Raw genomic sequence first — 25,609 nt, 5'->3', positions numbered from 1 at the left:
TAGTTTTGAAAAAAGAAGACTCAGGAGGGACCTGTTAAGTCTTCCAACATGTTAAGAGTTGTTATAAAGAGGAAAGTGATCAATTGCTCTCCATATCCTCAGAAGGTAGGACAAGAAGTAATGGGCTTAATCTGCTACAAAGGAGACATAGATTCAATATTTCATGGTTCTATGAAACATTGGCACTGTAATAATGTCTCTGCTTTCATATATCAGTGTATTTTGTGAAGCAATAGAACATTGTTTATTTTTAAAGACTTCTGCTGCATACATTCTAAAGTGAAAATTACTTTATATCTTCACCCTTAATTTCCCTGGTGCAAAAGCAGTATGGCTTTACTAGTCAATTTCACCCTTTTGAACAGTACCACTTATAAAGAACTTAATGACACTGTCAAATGATGGAAGGTGAGTGACCTTTCCAAATGCAATGAATTATAATCACCATCTACTGTTGCCTACTTTTCAGCTGTGGAGAAGCAGAGTTATCAGTATTCCTATAGCACCCTGGCTGTGGCCTGTGCAAGTAATCTGTTTATCTATAAATTTAAGTACTTATATGGCCCACATCACAGAAGTTTCCGACTAAAAATAATTGTGTGAGCAGGTGAGGCATTTGACCCCCACTCTTTGACAAAATGTTTAGTTGATTTTTAAGAAGCTGTTAAAACAGGTGAAGGGAACCTTTTCTGGGTCAGAGGCCATTGACCCACAGTTCAATTAGTCAAAGGTCACGTACATATATGAGAAGCAACACGAGAAAAAACAAAACAAAAAACCCTCACTTACCTGGCCTTCAAGTGAGAAGGAGAAAAAAAAAGAGAGACACTCACCTCATTCATGCAAGTCAGGGCGCCGGGGTTCTCACACTGAATTCCTGGGGGGGAGGCAGGGTCAAATTAACTGTTCTGGAGGTCTCAGACTAGTAGATTTTATGGGGCCCCCAAGGCTCTGGGGTAGGGCCAAGAACAAGGGGTTCAATGTGTGAGAGTGGGATTCTGGGGAGTGGGCTGAGGGTGGAGATGGATGGAAGGTAGTATGAAGTAGCAGGCTGGGGTGGGAAATATGGATGGGAGAGAGAGTGCAGGAGCATGGTAAGGATACGGGGTCTGGGAAGAAGGGAAGATGCGGGATAGACTGGGGATGGGGATGGGAGAGGGTCTGGACAGTAGGGAGAGTGCTGGTATGGGCACAGGGACTGGGCAGGAGGTGGGGTGCAGGAGTGGTCTGAAGATCAAGATCTGGGCATGAGATAGGGTGTGGGAGTGGGCTGAGGGTATGAGATCTGAGATGTAGGGTGTGGGAGCAGGCTGGGGTGCATGATCTGGGTGGGAGATAAGGTTTGGGAGTAGGCAGAGGCTGGGAGGGAGAGAGGGTACAGGAGTGGGTTGGGTGTGTGGGGTGTGGGAGGGAGCAGAGGATTGGGCCACTTACATGACACAGCTTCCAGGAGGAATAGGTGTCTCTGCATATCCTTGTGATTCCTGGGAGTGACAGGGAGCGATAGGGGTGGATTTAAATCAATCTACCCCACCTCTGCTGTCAGCAAAAATCTGTAAACCCCAGTGAAACAGTGGTCATCTTAATTCTAGTGCTGCTTCACATAGAATATGGCACCTATTATTGCTGTCAGTTACTTAGCTCAAGTTGGAGAGGTCAGAGTGGTGGATTTACCGGTTCCAACTCTTTTGATGATCCCATATTGGTGTCAATATGATGCAAAATGATGGAAACTCTATTTTCTTGTTGTTGTTTGTATAACCTTAATTTGGTTATACAAACAACCTTAAATTGTTCGTATAATCTTAATTCTGCTCTCTTATGCATATACCTTATGGTATAGTTTTACATTCTTTAATTATATATCACATACTGTTTTTTTCTACAGGCCTTCTGCCTTATTCACTACCCAGGATAGGGCTACTCTAAGAATGAATCAGGGTTTTGTAATGAAGGGGGCTGTTACCTGTAGGAACCATACCTCATTTGTTGCAGAAACAGGAAAGTGTGTTTATTGCAAATATTGACATGAGTGGACCTAAGTGTGCTCAAATCTGTATCCTCAACCAAAGGGCATAAGCCACTGAACCCAGATAGCAAATGAATATGAGGGACAACAAATGAAAAACAGAGGGATGGGGGTGAAAGGCAAAAGTTGAAAATCAGGGATAAAGATGGGGACACTGAGCAAATAATTCCTAAGAGAACCCATTGCTCTTCAAAGGTGTCTGAGGAGTCAGACTGGAATGAGGGACTGGAACTAGGCCCTCCTTTTACATACCCCCGACTCCCATTCAAGCTTCCTTCTTTTGGTTTGGTGAATGGCCAACTTGGTCAACTCCAGGAGTAGATTGACGAAGAGGACTCATGACTTCATGTGGACATGGTTAAGGTAAACAAGTGAAAGGAGAAGAACAGCTAGAGCCTCAGTGAGAAATTATGGAGAACCAGAAGACGGGCTGCAGCCTGATGAACTTTGTGTAGCTGTGCTCCAGGATCTCCTTTCCACAGAAGAGATAGATATGAGGGGATTCTGTGAACTATACAGATATATACCCATTGCTCACATCTTCCTGGAGGGACTGCCAGTTGATCTCCCCAGTGGGCTGTGGAAGAAGAGTGGAGTATAGACTGGCCTATCAGGGCTCACTGTCCTCTAATGGATGGCCAGAGGTCCCAACATTTGGTGTTGAGGAGGGACATGAGGGCAAAGAAGTGGATAGTATGGAGCAGGAATGTATACAGATGTGCTTGAGGTAAGGTCAGAAGATGGACTGGTTGGATGGCATTCATCAGATGCCGGTGCCATGATGAGGCGACTGGGGTGCCTCATGAGATTAGTATAAAGACAGGCTCCAGTGGGTTGTAGGGATGTTAAAATGTGGTTATTTTCCTAATTGAGTTATCGGTAGATTTGTCATCGACTAGTCAATAAGGGTAGGCAGTTGCCATACTAAGTCTGGCTTTTGTGGTCCCTGCTCTACAGATCTCTTCTCATGCAGCATAACACTACCCCGCTTTTTTCATTTCCCCATAGCAAACAGACCACTTTTGATACATTGCTGTGGGGTTTGCTTCCATGCTTGAGAGACTTTGTAATATAAATAAGGTCTTCATCCTGCAAATGCTAACCCTAGTAGTGCTTGTTACTTTTGAGTCACTGGGTACTCTGAAGAACCAAGAAATTACACTAGAAAACAAATATCTAGCATCTGCTCTTAATGGTTTTCAGTGCCTGTCCCCAAACAAATTGTATAGCGGCCTCTTTTTTGGAACCCAAGTGGTTTTCATGGAGGTTTAGAAATTGCTTGCAAACAGGCATCTCCTAGCCACAGGTGTCACTGCATCCAATGAGCTGGCGCTCATGACAGATTACAAATATGTGGATTCCTTTTCACAAAGACACACTGGTTACTCAAATTCTTCTCGAGCCATAACTTGTCTCTCTTCTTCCACACACCGCCTTCCCTGCCCTCTGGGGCCCACTACCTTCTCCCTGCTGCCCAGTGTGGCTGGAGATCAGACTTTGAGTCTCTCCCAGACCCCCTGCCCAGGTGGGCTGAAATGAAGGTGCACTGTCATCCACCTGCTGCCTTAGCACAGCTGTAGCTCACACTTCCAGTTTCTCCCAGCCCCCTCCAGCCCAGCTGGGACTGCATGGAATGGAATGCTCCACCCTCCATTCCAAGTGTCTCTTGGCTGTCATAGGCCACCTAAACTTTGCCCCCTTCCCTAACTCCACCTGAGCCACTGATCCTCACCCATCCCTCTATTGCATCTCTCTCCAGCTCACACGCTACATCTTCCTCAGGGTAAAGGTGCAGGAGCCTTGGAGGCACCCTATTAGTGGAACCACAATTGTGCCTGCCACTAATTAGATGTGCAGCCCTTCATTTCCTCCTGTGCAGGCACACAAGTGTGAGCCCCACCAGGAACTATCGTAACAACTGCCAGCCCTACACCTACAACTCTGCTTGTGCCCTGCTTCAGGCTCTGTTCATGCCCAGCATTCCTTCCTGGTGTATCTGGCATTTCAGCTTGGCCCTGCCGTGCCCTGCACTAAGGGTTCCCACTACAGATTTTCTAGTGCCAATGCCTCACAAAGAATCATACACACCTATGTATTATCCTTTTCAAATGCCTTTCATTAACAACCAAATCAGCCCAGGCTTATGTCAAAAATTAAACTAACTTTTTATACTTTGTGTATAGTATCACTGAGCTTTCTAAACTGAAAACAACAAAACATCAGGTTACACTTGCAATTCTACTTCTTACTTTTGTTAAGAAAAATTAACGTGTTTACATGGTCTGATCTCCGCGTTGAAGGAAAGCTGATTAACAGTAAGGCCAGCACTTGAAAACACATGTTCTGAAGGCACAGAGGTCCCTGGAATGCACAGGTAACTTTTGCCAGTTTTCCAAGCCTTGGAAAACACTGGACATTGATCTTTCGCTACTCCAGAGAACTGTATTCCAATGAAGGGCAAGGCTCCCTGAAGTAATTTTCCACATTATTCTCCTTAGTATCCTTTTGGTGTAACCTTCACCTAGAAGCATCAGCATGCCACTTGTCTTTTTCTTCAGCGCTGGCTCTGTTGGCTGATCTGGCTCAGCACCAGATCTAGTTCAGCCCCACCACTTGTAGGTTCTTTTGTTTCCAGTCGTGACGCAAGTTCAAATAGCTTTGCCTTCACAGCATCCTGGACAGCAGATGAAAGAAACCACATGTGTTTATGATGTGGATCTAACATGGTTTGGCAGTTATGTCAGGGTCACTGGATGTCACGTGACACTCCAGAGAGGTACTAACATAATTTTTGAAGGTATTGACTATTTTGTTCTCAGCAGAAGCTTCACTTTTCAGGTGTGTGGAGAAGACTGTTGCAAATTGGGTAAATATTTGACATTAACTCTGACTGTTATTAAAATGCTCTCCGGGGACAGGGCCAGAAGCCAATGCACTTCCAGCTCCCGACCCCTTGTGTGTTATGATGAATGAGAAGAGAGCCACAGAGCAGGGTCCAATCTGGTGCCCTTCACGCATCGACTTCCCTGGACCGTTTGATGTAGAATGGCAGCTCTGTGTGTGTCTGTGTCTGTCTGTTTCTGTGTCCACGTCTGTGTCTGTGTTATGATATCTAAGAAGAGACCTGTAGAGCAGGGATCGACCCAGTGCCTTCGCGTGCCAGCTTCCTTGGGCTAGTCAGTAGTGGGACTAGTCAATAGTGCTAGTCGATAAACTCTTGCTTATCAGTTAGTCGACTAGTCGCTAACATCCCTAGTGGGAAGTAGGTTAGCAATGAGCTAGATGCACACTCCCATAGGGCCTGCTTAAGATAAGCAAAAATAATGGTGTCAAGGCTGCCCTCCTCTTGAGCAACTGGGGAAGATGCAGGATTGGCAGCTCCATGCACTAGCTGAGCAACATAGGATGACCTGGTCCTTCTGCCCATAATGCAGGATGTCTATGAATCTGGTGACATAATCTAGGGTCTCCTTCTAGTACACCAATGGGGGCTCTACCACCTGCATACAAAAGTGCTGGTTATATAACAAAAGTTCTGCAATCAGATCCTCCCCCATGGCAGCTGCCATACATCTGGTCTCTGAGACTAGCTTGCAAGTCCTGAGGAGGTTTAGTAAAAGACTGGAAGCTCAAAGAGGTCTCAGAGGAGACCTCTCAGTGGAGAGAAAATAGCTGCTAATCATATCAGAGTCTTTGGAGACTGTGGAGGAAGGCATGCAACAATGCCTAAATGTGATCATCATAAAAGAATCGCTACAACGCTTGAAGGCACAAGACATAGGCCTGACTGTAGATGCTGACCAGACCCTTTTCATCATCCTCTGTCATTCTCCAGTGGGAAACTTAAGAAATCTATCGAGACTCAGTGCACCCCTGTCCAGAGAAATTCAAGGATCTTCTTCAGGAAGCTGGTGAAGATTCCATAGAGTAGGCTCAAGATCTTTAACTGGTGCCAGAGCATGGGCAAGTCTAGCTACAATGGGAAAGCCAGTGCAGCAGCCCTGTCCACCTCTGTAACCAATTTGACTCCCTGACCCCCAGTTCTACAGGTTGGAGAGATCAGTGGTAGAAAGGTATCAAGCAGCAAACCTGCGCGCCTTTGGATGGGTTGGAGGAAGCTCACTGGCCACTCATCCCTAACCATCAGGCCAGAGCTCTTGTTATAGTTGACCCAGGCAGAAGAGGCTGCTAAATAAATCATAGAATACTAGGACTGGAAGGGACCTCGAGAGTCCTAGTATTCTATGGCAAGTCTGTATCCATGCTTGGCTCTTGAAGCATAACCTCGTCATCATTTTATAGAGGAGACAGAGGACCATCTTCATAGTGATGTCACACATCTGACCAGATAGCATGCAGCCCTGATGTATCACTTGACCGGAGGTATCAAGATTGGTCAAGGGATGTAATGAATGAGAGAGAGGAACTCCAGGAGGAGGAAAAATGGACTTGTGGTTAAAGCAGTTGAATGATGCCCTGGAGGACTGGTTGTAACCCATCCTGTGCAACAGTGACTGTGTAACATTGTAGGAAAGTCACGTAACACAGACTTTTCATTGATTGTATGTTTCTAATTTCTGAGTGTTTGATTTGAGACACTGTGGTCTGAATTGCAGAAGTGCTGAGGGCAAGCACTCACTATTACAACTGAAAATCATGAGTTAACATTTGAAGTGCTATATAATGCTAAATATTCTGAAAAATCAGATCTCAGTCCTCTCAACTGGATACCCCAAATTAGTGAATGCTTTTTACCTAAAATTGCTCTGTGCCTCAATCCCTTAGGTGTAGAATGGGGAATTAGCACCTGCTCACAGGGGTATTGTGAAAATAATCCATCAATGTTAAGTACTCAAGTACTATAGTGATGAGGGCAATAAAAAGTCTGAGAAGAAACTGATAATTCTCTGTTCAGAGTGGGGTTTGCAAAATATGCAGTAAATAAGACATAGGGCCATATTTTAAACAGCAAAAAAATAAAATATTGACTAGCTGCTCTTTAAGAGAGCATCAATCATTCTTTGCACTGAATTAAGCAGGAAAAGTTCTATTATATAATTTCAGATTTTCATAATGCATCCCTATAAGGATAGGAGGTAAATTAAATTTGCCCAGGCAATCTTAATTCTGGCATTTTCTAATATTTAAGTACTTGATTTTATAACCTTAGTGGTTGTTCTTTTATTGTATATAATAATTATATAATTCACATTAAATATCTGGACTTTTTTCAGTTTCCCCAGATTTAGTTATTTCATAATTTACAATTTATAAATACCTTCATCCAATGCTCCTGACAAGAAGCATTTGAGAACTTTAGAAGCTGTTCAGTTTACTAGAAGTTGAATTGCCATGCTTTTGCAATGGAAACTCTGCAAAAGGGAAATGGTTGAGCTTCAGCATTTTGCATCCCTTTTATTTGCATAACAGGCTAAATCAAGCATTGCTTTATGAATAACATTCACCATTTGATTCAGATGCCATTGGGGTGTGTGACAGGGCCAGTGGTAAAAATTATTCTTAGAAACAAATGCAAACATACACTACGTTTGACTCAGCATCTCAGTTCCTCTTGAGCTACTGCAGGAAATAAAATGTGTAATATTTTCACTATATAATGATGCTTGTATCTTTTTCAGTGCTTTTAATTTGTTATGAGAAAGAAGTTATGTATTTGTCTGGGATGGTTGTGGTCATGTGTACATTTTCCATCACCTGTGAATGAGATTTAAGTAGAGTAGGAGTTTACTGAGGCTAAATGGTTGTGGGTGTACACATTTCAAGTGGATAGCAGCATGCCTTGCTTATTCTATTTGCAAAAATAATGACTGATGCTAGCTCATCAAGTATTTGATCACAAGAAATGTTAAAATTTGGTGAACTAATAATACATGTGTCCCAGTGTGGTGTTGGGTCTGTATTTCTCAGGACAAGTTTCAGGTACAAATACAGTTTTCAGAAGATGTTAAAAACATGAGCAACCTACAAATTCATGATGATCTTTGTTTTAATCCTGAGTCTGGAAGTTTATATAGATGTTCGAGCTGATGTAAGAAGTTACTACTGGCTTGGTATCTATGTAAAGACTATCTGAATTATTCTTGGACATTTTATCAGAGAGATTAAATATGTATTTATAAACAGAACAAAACAGAAAGCAGGAATGTGCTTGGTATCAGTAGTTGTCTCCTCTTCTTAGCCGATAATCTTTTGCTAATTACTAAAGATTACCTCCGACTTCAGTGGGCTTTTGGATCAAATCATTAAAAAGTAAAAGAAAATGTGTTTTAAATCATTAAAACACTGTTGCTGCAGTCATTTAATACTTTTTTCTCCATATCTCCTATAAGGTTCTCAATGATGAAAAATTTAATGAAGCTTTGTTTCTCAATCAGGGATTTGTATCTTGTTACCTTTATTATTTATTTATTTATTTATTTATTATTTGTGACAGACCCAGACCAATTGGCTGCAGTAAGACCCTCCCACAGCCTTCAGGGAGGATCTACTGAAACCTGGAAACCAACTAGTTATGTGGGACAAAAAAGAAAAACAGGGGTAGGTGTGAAGGTCAAAGGGCTAAAATAAGGGAACTGGAATTTACTAGAACCAATTAAGTCAGGCAGACACCATAAGAAACCTTGAGCCAATTAAGAACTTGCTAGAAGCAATTAAGAGAGACAGGCTAATCAGAATACCTACAGCCAATTAAGAAGCTGCAGGGACTAGTTTAAAAGGCCCCCTTCCCAGAAGGGTGGTTTCTGAGGAGCTGACTAAGGTAGTGAGCTGTGGAAGAGCTGAGAGGACAAGAGCTCTCAGCAGCAAGGTGCTGGGAGGGGCATTTGGGGAAGTAGCCCAGAGCAGGACTATAGCTCTGGTAGTGGAGTCATTAGGATCCCTGGGCTGGAACCTGGACTAGTGGGTGGCCCATATCCCCCCCAACCCTCACTACACCACTATAGAGACATTCCCTGAGACTAAGGAAGGTTCTCACACTAAACCCATTGACTGGCCTGTGATGAAGGTGGCTCAGCAGACTTGTGATCCTTGCCTCCAGAAAGGAGAGCGCCTATGTTGAAGGTCACAGTGAGCTTCTGAGGCACATCCTAACTGCCTAGAAGCACAGGACCCTGTACATAAAACTGTAGCTTTGCCACATATTGTTATGGATGTTAATATTATTTTTTTAACATTTCCACTCAATGTATTGCCTACATAAATACAAATTTTATAAGTGATTTTTAGTTATATTTGATTTTTACTTTTTAACTATATTTGATTTTACAAGAAAAAAATCCTTTTAAAAAAATTGATTCCTGTGTAACAGTGAACTTAAATCTAAATATTTTTTATTTGAAAAACACAAACATTTATTTTCAGAATTAAGACGTCATATGATGCTCTTCACGGAATACCATGAGATTTTCTAACTGGCATAATGTAATTAATTTTGTACTCATATTCCACATTTTTAAATGGTCTGATAATGTCTACATTGTAACCCATTTCTAAGGATGATATAAATACAGGATGATGGCAGAATCATAGAATTGTCAGGAAGTGAATGTTTATCAAATGTTAATGCTTAACATAACAGCCTTAAAGAAGAAAACCAATGATCCATCTAGATCAAACTACTGTCATCTGACAGTTGTTGGTGCTAGATGCTTCCGAGAGACTATAATATGTGTAAGTAGGTATGTCCTTTTGTGATAGTCATTTGATATAACTGAAATTGATTTTTGTCCTATATATTTTACCACTTAATACTGTGCTGCTTTCATATAAAGATGTCATGAAGGAATGACTAATAATATTGCTGATGGAGAGGACATGCAGAGGTCATGTGTCCCAAATGCTGCCATTCAGTAGCTGATGGGCGCACTAGCAGGGTAGGTCCTGGCACCCGCAGCAGGGGTCCAACCCCCACCACTCTCTGTCAGTGGTGGGAGCAAATAAATCTTTGCTCTTGAGTCACTTTGAGGGAGAGGGTGGGACTGCTCTACACCTCCATGGGAAGAGGAGTGGCCAGGAGAGCTGGTGGGGACTGCCTTGCTCTGCTTCCTCCAGTGCCAGCCCCTTGGCTTTGCTAGTCCCATGGGATGCCTTGGTTGGGTGTAGAGGCAGGACAGGGATGGAGCAGTAAGTGTGGGGAGAGAGTAGGGAGGCATGGAGCAGGAAAGGGATTGGCAGGTCTTAAGGCAGCAACCAGCCAGTGGGAGCTGAGAGATATTGCTGGGGGCAGGACAATGTGTAAAACCTCTTCTCCTTCCCTTGGTGCTTAGAGTGGAGAGCCAAAGGGAGCAGCCAGCTGCTTAAAGTGATGTGAGCTGCTCTGTGCTTGAGGGTCTCAGGGGGGCAGCCCATGAGACAGATCCTGTGGCTTGGTGAGTCAGATTTGGTCTGTGGGCTGTATCTTGCCTGCCCCTGCCTTAGCTCATTTTGTTGAGCCTTCTTGCAAAAGACTAAAGTCTTTTTTTCATCTCTAACATTTATTCTTTGTTAATATGGATTTAAGACTATGAATGTGTCTTAAGCAAAAAGAGCTTCATTATAATTGTGTAACTCCAAGCTTCTAGATGTCAGGAATTGTAGAAATGCTTAGTTAAGATAAAAAAGCGGTCTTCACTCTCTTCCCCTAATCCCGGCCCTTCTCTGTATATTGGCAGGAAACATTTATGGGCTGTTACAAGAAAAAAACTTATGATTTCTTTTTACAATTTATTTATAACAATGTCATGTGCTTTTGTTATGTAATGATATTATCTGCATCTTCCTTTCCTTTTTCTGTCTGCCATAACCCTGTATTGCAAAAAATGGCAAAGGGTTTGCCTGCCACACATGTATACAGGAAGAATTGATATCCGATTAGATCAAAGGCATGGTATCTCTAACTAAAATTGAGAGACTGACTAGAATATGGAGGTGGATAGGTCATAGTCCTATAGATGGTTTGTATAGCGGGATACACGATCCATGCCACATTAGTCTACGTCTGCACAGCGGAACTATTTCAGGATACCAGCGGTATCCCAAAATAGCTATTCCGCATCTTAAGAGCAAGCCTGTTATATCGAAATATAATGGGCTCACTATTCTGACGTCCCTGTAAACCTCATTGCACAAGGGTTAAGGGACATTTTGGAATAGCACCTTATTTCGAAATAACATCAAAATAAGTTAAGAAATTTGCATAGCGCAAATTACATAACTTATTTTTAGGTAAGGGTGCTGTGTAGACACACCCTTAGTGAGGTAGGTTAGAATCTTCATTCCATAAGATTATAGTTCTTAACAGTGTGCAGAGATTTTTGAGGGAAATGTGAACGTCTGTGATATGAAATTGATTGATTGATTGAAGATGTTGCTCAACTGCAAAGGGACCAAATTAGAGCTGGTTTGAAAGCTTCAAAGTATCTCCACACATTGGAAGATGTCCCAGGAAGGTCTATTTGGTTGAAGGTATGCAGCAAATCTAATTAAACTATGTTACAAATACTCTAGGCTAATTTTCATAAGAGGTTCATTTGCTTTATACCATTACAGCTGTGCTGTACAGCTGGAAACCCGGTCAAAAAGGCTTCATGAAGAAAAAGTGTACAGTGGGCTAGAGCTGGTGTAGTGTGAACTTGGTGGACTAAATATGTGCATAGTGCTCTCAGGATTATGATATGTTAGTAGTTTAACTGGTGTGATTCGAGGACAATCTTATTGCGCAAACTATACTGTGATAAATAAAACTTGCAAAAACCTGTACACTGCTTTCAGTAAGCACTGGATTGAGCCCTAAGCCCCTTAAAGGCAGTGTTCTGAGAAACCAATATATTGTTAGACTTTTTTTATTTGGAAGCCTTTTCTTCATTGGACTGTAATCTAATAATATACTAAATATATATATAGATATGGTATTTGTATGAAATTTACTTCTCTATACATACAATATGAAGACTAAATAAAACCAACACTTTTGTACCCATAAAGGTGAAATAAACCTTTCAACCAACTTAATGCCAAATCACAGATGAGACTATATTTAACGATAATCAAATTATTATAAAATAACCACTATTAAAAATCTTTGGCGAACACAGTAGGGACATTAAAAAGTGGGTAATTGGGTAAATGTGTAACCACTGAAAATCTCAACACGTATGTGGTTACCCATACTTGTAGTGCAGAGTGGCAGCTGGCTCCCACCTGCTGCCCCCACACTGCTTCCTCTGATACAGCATGGGTGGCAGCCTCCTCCCCAAGTGTAGGGTGGGTGCCTGCATAGAACTGTGAACATTAAACAATAAGCCCTGGCTCATCAGTTAACTGTTTACATGGTAATACTTTCACACACCCCTAGAACAGAGTGTATTACAAATGTTCACTCAAATCCAGTTTATGGACTTCTGTTCAAATACAGATAGAGATTTTCAGAATAATTTCTGTAAATGGAGAACTAGTACAATGTATCCATTTAAAATCGTTTGCATGAAGCATACCCTGCATAAAATAATCATTGAACTAGAGTTGCAGCTATAAATGTGGACATTATTTTAAGCAATAAGAAGTTTATTTTATTATAAGCAGTGAAACATGACATCTTGTTTTAACTTCACATATGCTCTCAATGTTGTCTGCAAAATAACAAATGTTTTGTAATCGTTTTATAAGGCTTGTACTGAGCTTGAAGGTCAAGAAATGTATTTGCTTGAGGATGTCTTCTAGAAAGGGGCTGCCTATCACAGGAATTACTGAATGATACTGAGATTTAATCCTCACTAAACCTGTGCTTATATCCAAAATGTGTGCTACTTTACCTATCCTGTTATTGTAATGGGATGCAACTGTTTCAGTATATATTTTATTATTCTTTTAATTAATTGATGGAGATTGCCTATCTCCTAGAACTGGAAGGGACCTTGAAGGTCATTGAGTCTAGCCCCCTGCCTTTATGGCAGGACCAAGTACCATCTCTGACAAACTTTTGCCCCAAATCCCTAAATGGCCTCCACAAGGATTGAACTCACAACCCTGGGTTTAGCAGGCCAATGCTCAAACCACTGAGCTATTCCTCCCCCCTTATGAAAAGAGAAATAAGCTATATTGGTATGAACAGATACTATAAAATTCATGGTCCATTTTGATCAATTTTGTGATCATAAGGTTTTAAAATTTGTCAATTTCACAGTTTTCATCTGACATTTAAGGTTGTAAATATTGGGATCCTGACCCAAAAGAGGGCATGGGGAAGTGCCAAAAATATGTTGAAGAAAGAATGTGGGATTGCAATCTTCACTTCTATTCTGTTCTCTGGGCTCTGAAGGCAGCATCTGTAAAGCTTCAGGTAAATGGTGGAAGTTTCCAGAGGTGGGTCTGATCTGTTCCTGGCAGTGGTGGGGAGAGATAGGACTTCCTCTTCCTCTGTACAGCTGCTCTTGGGAGGAGATCAGACTGACTTCTGAATATCTCACCCAGCTGCAGGAAGTGCTACAGGTGCTCTTCCTAACTGAAATAGTAATACTTTGTGTAGATCAGGCTTAAGTTAATTCCAGTTGCTTCTTTCTGAGCACTGACAAAATAAAGCCATTTCTACACTAGGGATGTTACTTTTTAACATGTAACCGCTGAAAATTTCAGCAGTTACACACTCACAGTGCAGGGCAGCATCCAGCTCCCAGTTTGTACCAGCACCTGTGTGCTGGTCCTACTCCTGGGCAGTTGGCTGTCACCTCACACTCCTGCCTCTCATTTAGAGGCAGCAGTGCAGGGCAGCAGCCAGATCCTTGGGAGTGGGGCAGGAGCCTGCGTGTTATTGTTCATGGTAATGGATAAGCCCATGTTTATTGTTTAATCATGTGAATGGTATGCTACTACTCCCCTATCCTATACAGAAGCTTTTTCGATATATTAATATTTAGGCCTGTGGGGTGCTAAACATCTGCAATGCTCTGTGAAGTGAATGGCCCTTAAGGTGTTCAGATCCTCGCTTGGACAAAACTCTTTTTGAAATTAGTTGGAGATTGGTTGAATAGTGGTTGCTGATCTGAATCCCTTTAAGAGAGATTGTTCAAATCTGGAATTGCTTTAAGGGTTTGATTAAAATATGGCAGGTGTACAATTGGTAGGAAGTTGCTTGCCATTAGTGCATTAAAAGTAATGCAGCTTTTAATACATAGAAATGAAAGAGGTGTATTGGCGCTGAAAATAAAATCAGTTTTTTAAACATTCTTTTGGATGTTATACATATACATAGCTAATGTTATACATTATACATAGCTAATGTATAATGATGGGTATGAACATTTTCACTAATTCTCTCCACAGGTTCAAATGAACAGCTTTGTTTTCCCTAACTATTGTCTCAGTTCTACATGATAGGCACAGCCTGAGTAAAGGCTGATGTGGAAGTGAACTGTCCCAGAAGCAGCTACATGTGGCATAGTGCTCCTGAGTGCTTCAGCATATATGGGGAACATCCCGTTATTATTCCTCTCTACAGGGGACAGCACATATTCTCCTCATGCTTAGAGAATGTTTAATTTAAAAGGGGTGAGGGAAGCTACTGTTGGCAGTGAATTTAATTAAAAATAATTACATTTTTATTTATTTTTCAACATCAGAACTAAGAAAACCAAATAAATCTATAAGAAGAAACAAGACATGTTTCTTAAATTTTAGGTTTTAAATTAAGTTGGCAGTGTTTCTAATTCTAATAAAAGATACTGAGGGTTTTTTATTCCAGATAAATATCCCTTCTTTTTTAGCGTTCATTTATTTTTAATTTTGTGAACACATCTGCCCCTTTAAATTGCTGCTTCTGGTATGATAGCATTGCAGTCTGTCAGATTTTTTTCTTCACATTCTCATACAGAGGACACTTAAAAATTTTGTGGAGATTTTATTTAGGACTTCCCCTTTTCCACTTTGGGCTATTACTAGGAGCACAAAACCTTTTCCTTTTCTTCAAGTTTTCCAGGAATCTCTACTTCTTTCCCCCTTTTTGATGGTTTATGCATATATCTGTCTTCCATCCTCTGTCCCACTCTCTGCTAGGATTAAATAATAGTTGCAAGGCTTCCAATGATTTCAACAGGCTTTGAATCAGGACCAAAACCTGGTTGCAGATGTTTGTTCAATCAGGATTGAGGATATTTTTAAATGAGGGACCTGATCCTGAAAACCCAATGCATGCAGAATCACTTCTACCTACAGAGGACCAGCACTATATTTTATTTTCTTAATTTTTACACGGATGCAGCTATGGCTGTTTCACTGTACACTCACCAGAATGCATTGTTTAGATATGCTGTAAGATATATACAAAGATTAATTTACTTGATGTAAAATAAGGATACTCATTAACCTTTAAAAAGTCCATGTGTCTGATTCAGAAATTATCTGCATGTGGGCATACCTCTACACCTATAAAATGCCACTGAAGTTAGTGTTATGATTTAGCACACAGATATACATTTAAAAAAATAAAATATAGGAGGCTCAATGTAGTCAGTGAAATATGACTATAATGAGAATGCTTTGTAGTGAAATCACAATATTTTAAGACACTATGATTTAGACCTGAACTGGTCTACCAGAAGTAAACCTTGTAAATGGGGCATTACATTTTCTGAGCCACGCATTTCAAAAGCTGTCAAAGTAACTGTTACCTCCTGTCTTGGAAGATGCCAGAAATCTATAAATAAACAGATAATAGAGGCGTAGAAATTTTTTTATGCTGTTGTTGTTATTAACGCCCTTCTTTCTTTTTTCTTTCCTTCAGCATATCCTATTCAGTACATGTCTCAGAGGATTATCCAGGTACAGTGAAACATTCCTTATTATGAAGCAAAGATCACTGTTAGAGCAGAATTCAGAGGTTCAGATGAAGATATTTGAAAATTCATTAATGTGTTCTAGGAGCTTCTTTTTGCTAATCATTTCCCATCAGTCAGATTGTTTTCACAGTCATTTCTCCTATTCAGCCTTCATTTGTCAGTCAGGTCAGGGTGAGAAAATCTGATTCACAAGTTTTGTGAGAAGGGGACTGTGATGCTTAACATGCCTAAAACTGTTGATGAGGAGAATCTAAAAACAATGTAACTCCTGTTTGGTATGAAATATATAGTTTGATCCAGTAAAGTGCTGAGCATTCTGGCTCTGATCCAACAAAGCACTTAAACATGTGCTTGAAGTCAATGGTACTGCTAGTGTTCTTAATTTTAAACATGTGCTTAGGTGCTTTGTTTCATCACATCCTTTCAGGATCAAGCCCATAATATATCTTAAAGGTCAAAACTACTATGAATGACAAGGCTCTGTTTGGTCTTTTTGTAATATTCATTTTAATATGTATTCTATCTTTTAGAAAATTCCTCAGCAAATGGCTAAGGTCCTAATCTTGCTTAATTATAGGTAGGAGTGGATCCATGTGCCCATGGAGCCATGAATAGACTGTGATCACCAAAGAGTTTGTTTAATAATACAAAACAGACTGTTTGGGTTTTAATTAGACTGAAAGGGAATCCTCAGCTGGTAAATTTGTAGGTATTGTAGGAACTGCTCAGAAAATTATGGATATATCAGTTTCAGACATTTCTGTTATCTATGTCATGGCACCACTATGGCACTAGTAATAATGTTGAAATCATCACCTAAAACTGAATGAATTGCTTCACAAACCTCAGAGTGATAGGAAACTGAGTGTTATGCCTTAAGTCCCTGAACTTATGTGATGCGGCAACTGTCAATAGTGGCAGCAACTGCAAAATATCATAAGTGTAAGTGGAAACAAATACTATTTTAAACAGTAATGTCTCCACGTTGCTTATACATTTCTGAAGTCATGAAAGTATCACTGATATTTTTAGAAGTAGTATTAATGGCATCGAGCATCTTTGGAACTATTGGAATTAGGGAAAAAATTCTGTTGAGAAAAAAAATGGGGGGAGATGAAAGTTGTTGAGTAAAAAAAAAAGTACTCAAGTTATTAAGCATGCATAAATAAATAAAAAATAGCATGGCCCCTTTAAGAAATGCCTTTGAGGCTTTTTGGCCTTAATCATCTTTTCTTCCTGCTCCAGGCCGGACAACTCCCCTGCGGACCCAGTATTTTTGCCTCCTGGCCAGGAAAAAATCAGAAAATACCAGACATTTTAGGTGTCCAGTATTTTCTGATTTTTTTTTTTTTTTTACCAGACAGGAGGCGAAAATACCGGACTGTCTGGGTCAGTACCAGACACCTGGCAACCCTATTTGGAACCATTTTTTCATAATTTTAACACAATATTAGTCTAATTATGCTCCAAAAGAGCTGTATATATTGCAAATGGTAAACTAAAATTCCATGAATATGAATTGTGACAGTGTGACATTAATGAGTATTTTGCCAGTGAATAAATGCCCATAGTGATATACATTGGCTGACATAGACAGAAATGAAATGTTGTTGCCTATTATGCCATTCATCTGTGTATGTTGTGTTAACTAATGCAAGATATGATAATGTAAATGAGCACCTTGTATTTACAGTTGAAAGACCCAATTCTGCCAGAAGTAGATCTCTGGGCCAGTGCATTGCTTTCATTGGGACTAGAGCTATGTCGATACTACAGGGTTTTTTCGAAAAAAGTGGCCTTTTTTCGAAAAAACTTCACTTGTGTCTAGACTGCCGTCATGTTCTTTTGAAATTAAATCGAAAGAATGCAGCATTTTTTTCAACAGTGGTAAACCTTATTTTATGAGGAAGAACGCCTTTTTTTCTAAAGAGCTTTTTTGAAAAAAGGTGTTCTTGAATGCAAGCAGGGCTTTTTCGAAAGAGAGCATCCAGATTGCCGAAAAAGCGGATTTCTTTTTTGAAAGTCTTGTGGCAGTCTAGATCTTTTTTGAAAAAGGCTTTTTTGAAAGAGGCTTGTAGTCTAGATGTACCCTATAGCTGTGTCTAGACTGGCAAGTTTTTCCGGAAAATCATCTGCTTTTCTGGAAAAACTTGCCAGCTGTCTACACTGGCCTCTTGAATTTCCGGAAAAGCACTGACAATCTACTGTAAAATCATCAGTGCTTTTCCGGAAAATCTATGCTGCTCCCGTTCGGGCAAAAGTCTTTTTCTGAAAGACTTTTGCACAAAAGTGCCAGTGTAGACAGCATAGTAATGTTTTCCGCAAAAAAGCCCTGATCGCAAAAGTGCTTTTCTGGAAAAGCGTCCTGCCAATCTAGACGCGTTTTTCCAAAAATACTTTTAACTGAAAACTTTTCCGTTAAAAGCATTTCTGGAAAATCATGCCAGTGCAGACGTAGCCTATGTATAATACAGAGGGTCCGTACTGCCTAGGCTTATTTATAACTTTCCTTTCAGCTACCCATGCATGTTTGAGACATTTAGGCACTTCAGCACACATAAGAGATCCACAGATAGGAAATAGTCCCTTTATTAGACAATCTTTCTATTAAACGGCCACCATTCTTGTCTGTCTGTCACGGGATTTTCAGCTTTCACGCACACATCCATATACATATACAAACATATGGGTATGCATTGTATTTGTATTGCAAGAGTTGGAAGGGCTTCTGGGAAGTTTGATTTGACTGGGATGGGTTCTAGATGCTTCAAGAAGGTTCGATCTTAAGCCACTGGTAGGCGAACATGGACATTCAACCGTGTGGAGTTGCTATTTCCATCACCTATTATATCACCAACTACGTTGCTAAATGTGAACCTACAGGTTTTGAAAGAAGCCTCACAGACACTATTGCTCAAATCAGAGAGGAAGAAATCAATATGTTTTGAGAGTTGTTTAAAATATGTATGGCAATGTTCAATAAATGCCAAGTCTCTGCCTGGCTAACAGTTAGCAACTACCTTGAATCATACTTAGCAATCCAATCTGTCTCCTACATTGTTAGCTTAAAACTTTATTTTTGACTTTTTGGTAAAAAAATTATTTTTAGTCTTTTGGTGTGCTTTTAGAAATATTGTCTTTTTAAAAAGTTTATATATATATATATATATATATATATATATATATATATATATTATGTCCTTGATGAAAGCATGCTGGTATGGCAACCAGGGAAGGTGCTTGGATGGTACCATTGGGCTGTAGATGAAGTCTTTATTATGTACCCATTATCCTAATAACTCTTTTTCTTTTATAGATAACACATATGTTTCCAGTTCAGATAATGATGAAGATGTGTTAGTTACAACAGAGGCAATCCCAGTAATTTTCCATAGAATTGCAACAGGTAACATTGAAAAATAATTTTAAGTTGAAGTTTTGTGGGGGGACTGCAGTATAGTATCCATACATAAAGGACTATATGACAATATGGATTGCTGTATATCATGCAGTTCTCTCACAAGCTCATTGTTGGGTATGCTCATACATTTTGGAATAGAAACAACTAAAATATTTCTTTTGAGGAGTCTGTAGGCAATATGGCTACGTCTGGACTACATCCCTTTTTCGTAAAAGGGATGTAAATTAGATGTATCGCAATTGCTAATGAAGCAGGGGTTTAAATCTCCCCCGCTTCATTAGCATAAAAATGGCTGCCGCTTTTTTTCCGCATGGAGCTTTGCTGGAGAAAATTTCATAGAGGGATAAGGGATCTTTTGGAAAAGGCTTTATTTTCCACAAGATCAGAGTCTAGACTGGCGCTTTTCTCCGGCAAAGCTCCGTGCGGGAATAAAAGCGGCAGCCATTTTTATAATAATGAAGCAGGGGAAATTTAAATCCCCGCTTCATTAGCAATTGTGTTACGTCCCTTACAAAAAAGGGATGTAGTCTAGACGTAGCCTATGTGTTTCTACTCATTTTATGGCTTGCACACAATGGGACATACTTACCCATCATTAAGGCTTCTGAACTCTTCCCTTTGTAAGACCTCATTTTCATTTGCTTATCACTTTGTTAAACTTTAACAATTTGGGATGAACATTTCTGCGTCAGGTATCTATTTCAGTCTGATTTTTTTTAAAGTTTTAAGCAAAAACAAAGCCAGGGAAGAACACATTATTTTGACCATGTAAATCAGCACCCTTTGCCCAGGTACTATTAAGGTGTATCTTTTGCCAGCGCCATGAAAACCTGCCCACATTTGGCTAAATAAGGTTTTAAAATCTGTTCACAAATGCTTGGCTGCTAAATTCCCTGAAGCTTCTGTCCACAGTAAGCATGTTGCAGTCCAGGGTTAATTTTCTCTGCAGTTGTAGCTCTGAGTTCTACAAACTGTGCTAGGTTTGGTTCTGGAAACGTGAACTTATACTATGAAAATTCTCTCTCCTGTGTTCTCAGTGACTCCCCTGAAAGACTCAGGCAATATGGAGAACAAAGCTGTCAAACTGGAGTGCAGAGGAGACAGAAGTTGGAGTGGCAGGAGAAGTAGATTGGGAGTCTAGGGGTAGGGGAGATGTTCTGACTGGAAGGTGCCAGGAGGAGGGAAGAAAACTGAGAAAGGTAATTGGGGTGGGATGAGAGGCAATGGTGGAGGCTGAGAGTGGGAGCAAGGGAACAGACTGGGACTGGCTGGCAAGGGAACTGCCACTGGCTGGAAAAGGAGACTGGGACAGATAGTCCATGAAGCAGGTACTAGGAGCCAGTGAGTACGAAGGAGACTGCACGAGCAGTCTTCATTTTATTTCCTAACTTTTGAGTGCTTTAAAAATGAGTGGTCCTATGGACTCGTGAGCTTTTGTGGGCAAAACCCACTGGATTTCTATATATTTTGATTCTGAACATTTTGATTAGTCTCTAAGGGCTTGTCTACAGTACAGAGAAGGTTGAAGATGCCTCAGTCGGTCTTCCTGGGTTCTTATTAGCGGGTCTAGTGAAGACACGCTAATTTGAACTGAGAGGGAGCTCCTATCTGTTCTGGTAGTCTTGCTCCTACAAGGAGTAAGGGAAATTGAAGGGAGAGTGTGCTCCCGTCGACCTCCCACTGTGTGGACGGCACCAAAATGTGATTTAAGATACTTTGACTCCAGCTACATCATTAACTTAACTGGAATTGTGTTTCATAATTCAAACTTATCCCCTAGTGTAGACCTAGCCTAAGGTGCCACTCGTTGTTTTTAAAGTTACAGACTAACATGGCTACCTTTCTGACATTTTTTTTGAATGCTTGACATTGCAACTGTAATAGTGTTATTAAAATGTATTTTTTGTGTGTAACATAGAATTAGCCTGAAAAATATACCTGGGTGCCGGAATGGTAAAGTGGTACAATGTTGGTAGAAAGCAAGCTTTTTATGTCTTAATTCAGGGGCAGGCAATAATTTTTAAAAAGGGGCCACTTCAGAAATTTTTGAAGTGGCTCCAGGCCACCCTGGAGGGGGCAAGGCCTCAGGCAGAAGTGACTTCTTGTGCTTTCCCCCCATACCTTGATTGGCCTGGGATGGGGGAGTGTGAAAATTCTTCCTCCTCCTGCCCCCTAGAGAGAAATGCCAGCTGTTTTAAAACATGGCGGAAGTTGGAAGACCCAGACAGGTTCCCCTACTTTCCCCACAGCCCCGTACGCTGCTCAGGAATGCAGCTGCCGGGCGATTTCTCTTTGAGTATGGAGGGAAGGGGGGGAAATTCAGATGCTACTCCCACTCCAAGCACAATCCTATTGGCCAGTTTCTGGGCAGAAACTAGCCAATGGGAGCTGCCTTTTTGAATAACAGGCAGCCACCCTCCTGCTCACTTGCTCAGGTACATAGCCGAGCAGGCAAAAACATTTTAAGCTCTGCAAGCAGGCAGGCTGGTTTGGCTGCTAACTGGTAAGTCTCCTGGCCAGAACCTACCTCTAGCACCCCAGCCCCTTCCTTCCCCAACCCTCTGCCTACCCCCTTCCGCCCTGCTACTCCACATGCCCTCATACCCTCTCCCAGATGTGGCACCCCCAATCTCCTGCCCGAGATCACAATCCCCTCACCAGCATGCTGGGCTGGATCCAGCCCACAGAGGGCCCTTTCCCACCCCGTCTTAATCTGATCTCACTTAAACTGGTGTAAATCAGTAGATTTACACAGAAGCAAAACTGCTTTGAGATCTTAATCAGACCTTTAAGATATATATTTTTCTTCAAAGATATCTCTGTTATAATATTTTTAAATCATGTGTGAAACTTTTTTTATTAACCATCAAAACCAAATATTTGCCCCATAAAGAAAATGAAGTTACTTTATTTTTCTAATTTTTTATTCTTATGTAAAATCCAATTAAAATCAATGCATCAGTTATTATCTTGTAATATTTCAGCACAGAATAAATTTAAAATGGCACCCAATTATAGTGATGTAGAGTTTAGACACTGCACACCCAGCTGTAAATTGCAGTGTAGACCATGAGGCATGGCTTGAACAAGTACTACAGACCTCTACACTCCCAAGCAGTGCCTCTCAGGGCATCTGTATGGCTATAACAATGTTCTGCTACCTCCCCTTTGCCAGAGACTTTCCCTGTTGTCTCCATGCCAGCCAAAGCCTCTCACTATAACATACAACCATATACCACAGTGCCAAGAGTGAACACAGCCATTCACTGCAATGACCAGCTATATGTGTAGCTCTTATACTCTACACACCACCATAGAGTGGACATAATTAAGACTAGTTTACAAGAAAATAAAATGAGAAAGGAGGGGGCGGGTCTATTTAAGCAGCATTTTTTATTGTAGAATCATAGATTCCTGAGGCATCATGACTGCTTGTTTTTATATTGCTAGATTATAAATTCTCTGGAGCAGGGACTGTCTGTTTGCTGTATGTTTGTATAACATGTAGCACAGTAACACAATGGAGTTCTTGTCCATGATTGAGGCATCTAGGCATTTCTATAGGAATGTCAATGTGGATTATTTGTAAACCTATAGCTGCTGATTTTTTCAGTGGTTACACATTTACACATGGGGTAGGGGAAAAGGCGGATCCATGTGCCCCTACCCTGCTGCCTCTGTATCAGAAGCAGCAGCAGAGGGGTGGGGTGGGGCATGCGGCTCCATGGGAGTCGGTACATGCAGGGAGCCCTGTAGTGGCTCCTGCCTGCCCCCCTGTGCTGCTGCCTCTGTATCCAACGCAGTAGCGTGGGGTGGGGACGGTGGTGGGCAGGGGAGGCAGCTCCCTGGGAACTAGTGCTCACAGGGAACTTGCTCAATAGATGGCTCCACGCAGATACTGTTTCCCACCTGCTTCACCCCCTGACACACACGCTGCTGCCTCTGTTACAAAGACAGCAGTGAGCAGGAAGGCTTGCTTGTAACTGTGAAGGTTAAATGATGAGTCCAGACTAGTGTGTACACTATTACATAGTTATATAAATGCAATACTGTGATAACTACTAAACTTATTTCAGTTCTGTTTTTTTTAATTATATAAGCAAAATGATTTTAGATGTGTCATGGCTATTAACTTTTTCCTTTTTTATTTTATGTTTTTAGAATTAAGAAAAACCAGTGATGTTAACTGTTGCTTATCTATAAAATCAAAATTACAGAGGGAAAATGGAGAGGTATGGTATTGCTTTTTTGAATGAAATCCTTGTACATATGTTCATTGGAAGGTAGAGTTATAAACTACAAAATATAACCTAATTTTCTTTGCATTTAATTTGTTAAACGCTGCGGTGAAATTCTGGCCTACTGAAGTCAATGAGTCTTTTGCCATTGACACCAAAGGTGCCAGGATTTCACTCTAGACATACACAAAGAATCTGTAGTTTTGCAAAGATGCTGTTAAAAATGTGCTGTGTTGTCAGTCTAGGACCACTGAACCTTCCCCTTGGCATGGACTCTTCCTGCCTTAAAACTAGGGATGTTAAATATCGGTTAATTGAATAGTTGAGTAACATTATGAATTCTTATCTGTTAGTTAACTATTAGATAGTCCCTGGGGACGGGGTCGGTAGCCACTGAATCAGAGGCTGCAGTTCAGGGTGTCAGGCTGGAGTTGGTCCCCAAGGGGAACCAATTTAAAAACCAGCTCCCCTTGTGAACTGGATGCCTGTTGCCCAGTGCTCCTGCCTCTGATAAAGGGGCAGCAGAACAGGGTGGCAGCAGCCCCTGTCCGAGATGGGTCTGAACTCTTGGACCCGGCATGAGCTAGAACTGAGCGAGCCTGCCTGCCTGCCTGGCTCCTAATACACTTTAAATGCAGAGTCGCAGCAGGAGTTCTGGACCCGGTGCAAGCCAGAACTGATCTGGGCTGCTGGCCAGCCTGCTAAAAAATGTACTGGCAAGGTTGGCGGGAGGGAAATGCTTGTAGTCTATAGCATTGACCTATCAGCTTTTGCATATCGGTTAATTGACTATACTATTACGTCCCTGCTTGGAAGTGCAAATGTGTGAGAGAAACTGGTCACAAAGTAATTTTCTCCTAACTTGACCTTATGCACAGGACCAGATGTTTCAAATATTAGCTTTGTAGCTTAGTGCTTACTAATGTGAGGGGTAACTGTCCCATTAAAATCAATTGACCTGTTTATGTCAGTGTGAACGGTAACTTCTTTTTGGAGTATCAGGCCCCATGATTTCACTGTATAATTTAAACTTTGTTTCATAACTAGGTCTGATCAAGTACTAACCTAGTTTAAAAAGCACATTAAGGTGACGTCTTCGGTAAAAATTTGGAAAAAATTCACACTGGCAGAACCTTAATTATCAAGCGTAGTGCTTATGTTACAATATTCCTGTCACTGTAATCACAGGACTTAAGTACTCTGTGACAGAAGAGCCAACAGAATTGCCAGACCCCTGTGCCAGGTGGGGGAGGTGCCAGCTCCATGCTTCTGGAAGGTGTGGGACCTTGGGGTGGAAGCATAGTCTTGAACTGTAGTCTGTATTTGGTTGTAATGATTTACTGTTCAGATGATTTATACTGAAATAGAGGATAGCTCTGTTTCAGTTAGGTTTTTTGTGTGGTTGTGTTTTGTAGTGATAAGCCCTTATTTAATATAATAAATCACAGTGGAAATTTTTGACTTACACTATTACAGAATTTTATTCAGTGATCTTTAAAGCTCAGAGAACGAAGAAATAATTTTTTTTTAAATTACATGCATATAGATTCATTTTCATGATTAAATATTTGAGATAGATTTAACTTTTCATGACAAAGAAATTGAACTTTTTATAAATTTTAAATTGATCTAAGATCCAAATAAGGTATTTATTTAAGAAATCCTGTTAATGAAGATCTTAACATCTACCTTTTCTGTGAGCCAGACTTTCATAGTCTATTTCATTGTGTGATTATGTCATATAGGATGGGTTTATCACTCTTTTAGTTTCATCTCTCTTTGTTTGTGGTGTTTGTGTGTTTATTTTGTTTATATTTACAGCATGCTTCTCCTGGAGATAAAGTTATTATTAGGCAAAGGGTGTCAATATTTTTGGGAGGGTTTTTCTTCAATAATATAACAGGAAAAAGTCTTAAAATTGCTTTGAAATTGGCTGAAAATGTGATTTTCACTCTCTATATACATATGCACAGCAAATATAATGATTTTAGAGGCAAAGATAAGGAGATATGATTAGTATATGAGGCCACAGGAATTGGTGGCAAAAGTGTATCTGACTTCCCTAAATCTTTAAGATTAAAAGGGAAAATATGTT

The 25,609-nt window shown here is 40.6% G+C and overlaps 1 protein-coding gene across 3 annotated transcripts in view; it reads left to right on the top strand.

Moving 5' to 3' along the window:
• The window catches only part of PARP8 (poly(ADP-ribose) polymerase family member 8), a 223,055-nt gene that overhangs the window by 122,719 nt on the left and 74,727 nt on the right, over window positions 1-25,609 (top strand). For all 3 annotated transcript variants that reach the window (XM_075932482.1, XM_025179680.2, XM_006139520.4), the window contains 3 exons: window positions 15,801-15,838; window positions 19,172-19,261; window positions 23,438-23,508. In XM_075932482.1, the coding sequence (XP_075788597.1) occupies window positions 15,801-15,838; window positions 19,172-19,261; window positions 23,438-23,508 (199 nt within the window). The remainder of the gene's footprint in view (window positions 1-15,800; window positions 15,839-19,171; window positions 19,262-23,437; window positions 23,509-25,609) is intronic.

This window comes from Pelodiscus sinensis, chromosome 6 (assembly GCF_049634645.1).
Source record: "Pelodiscus sinensis isolate JC-2024 chromosome 6, ASM4963464v1, whole genome shotgun sequence".
NCBI lineage: Eukaryota > Metazoa > Chordata > Testudines > Trionychidae > Pelodiscus > Pelodiscus sinensis.
Note: the sequence above shows the minus strand (reverse complement) of the source record. Positions and strands in the feature narration are given on the sequence as shown.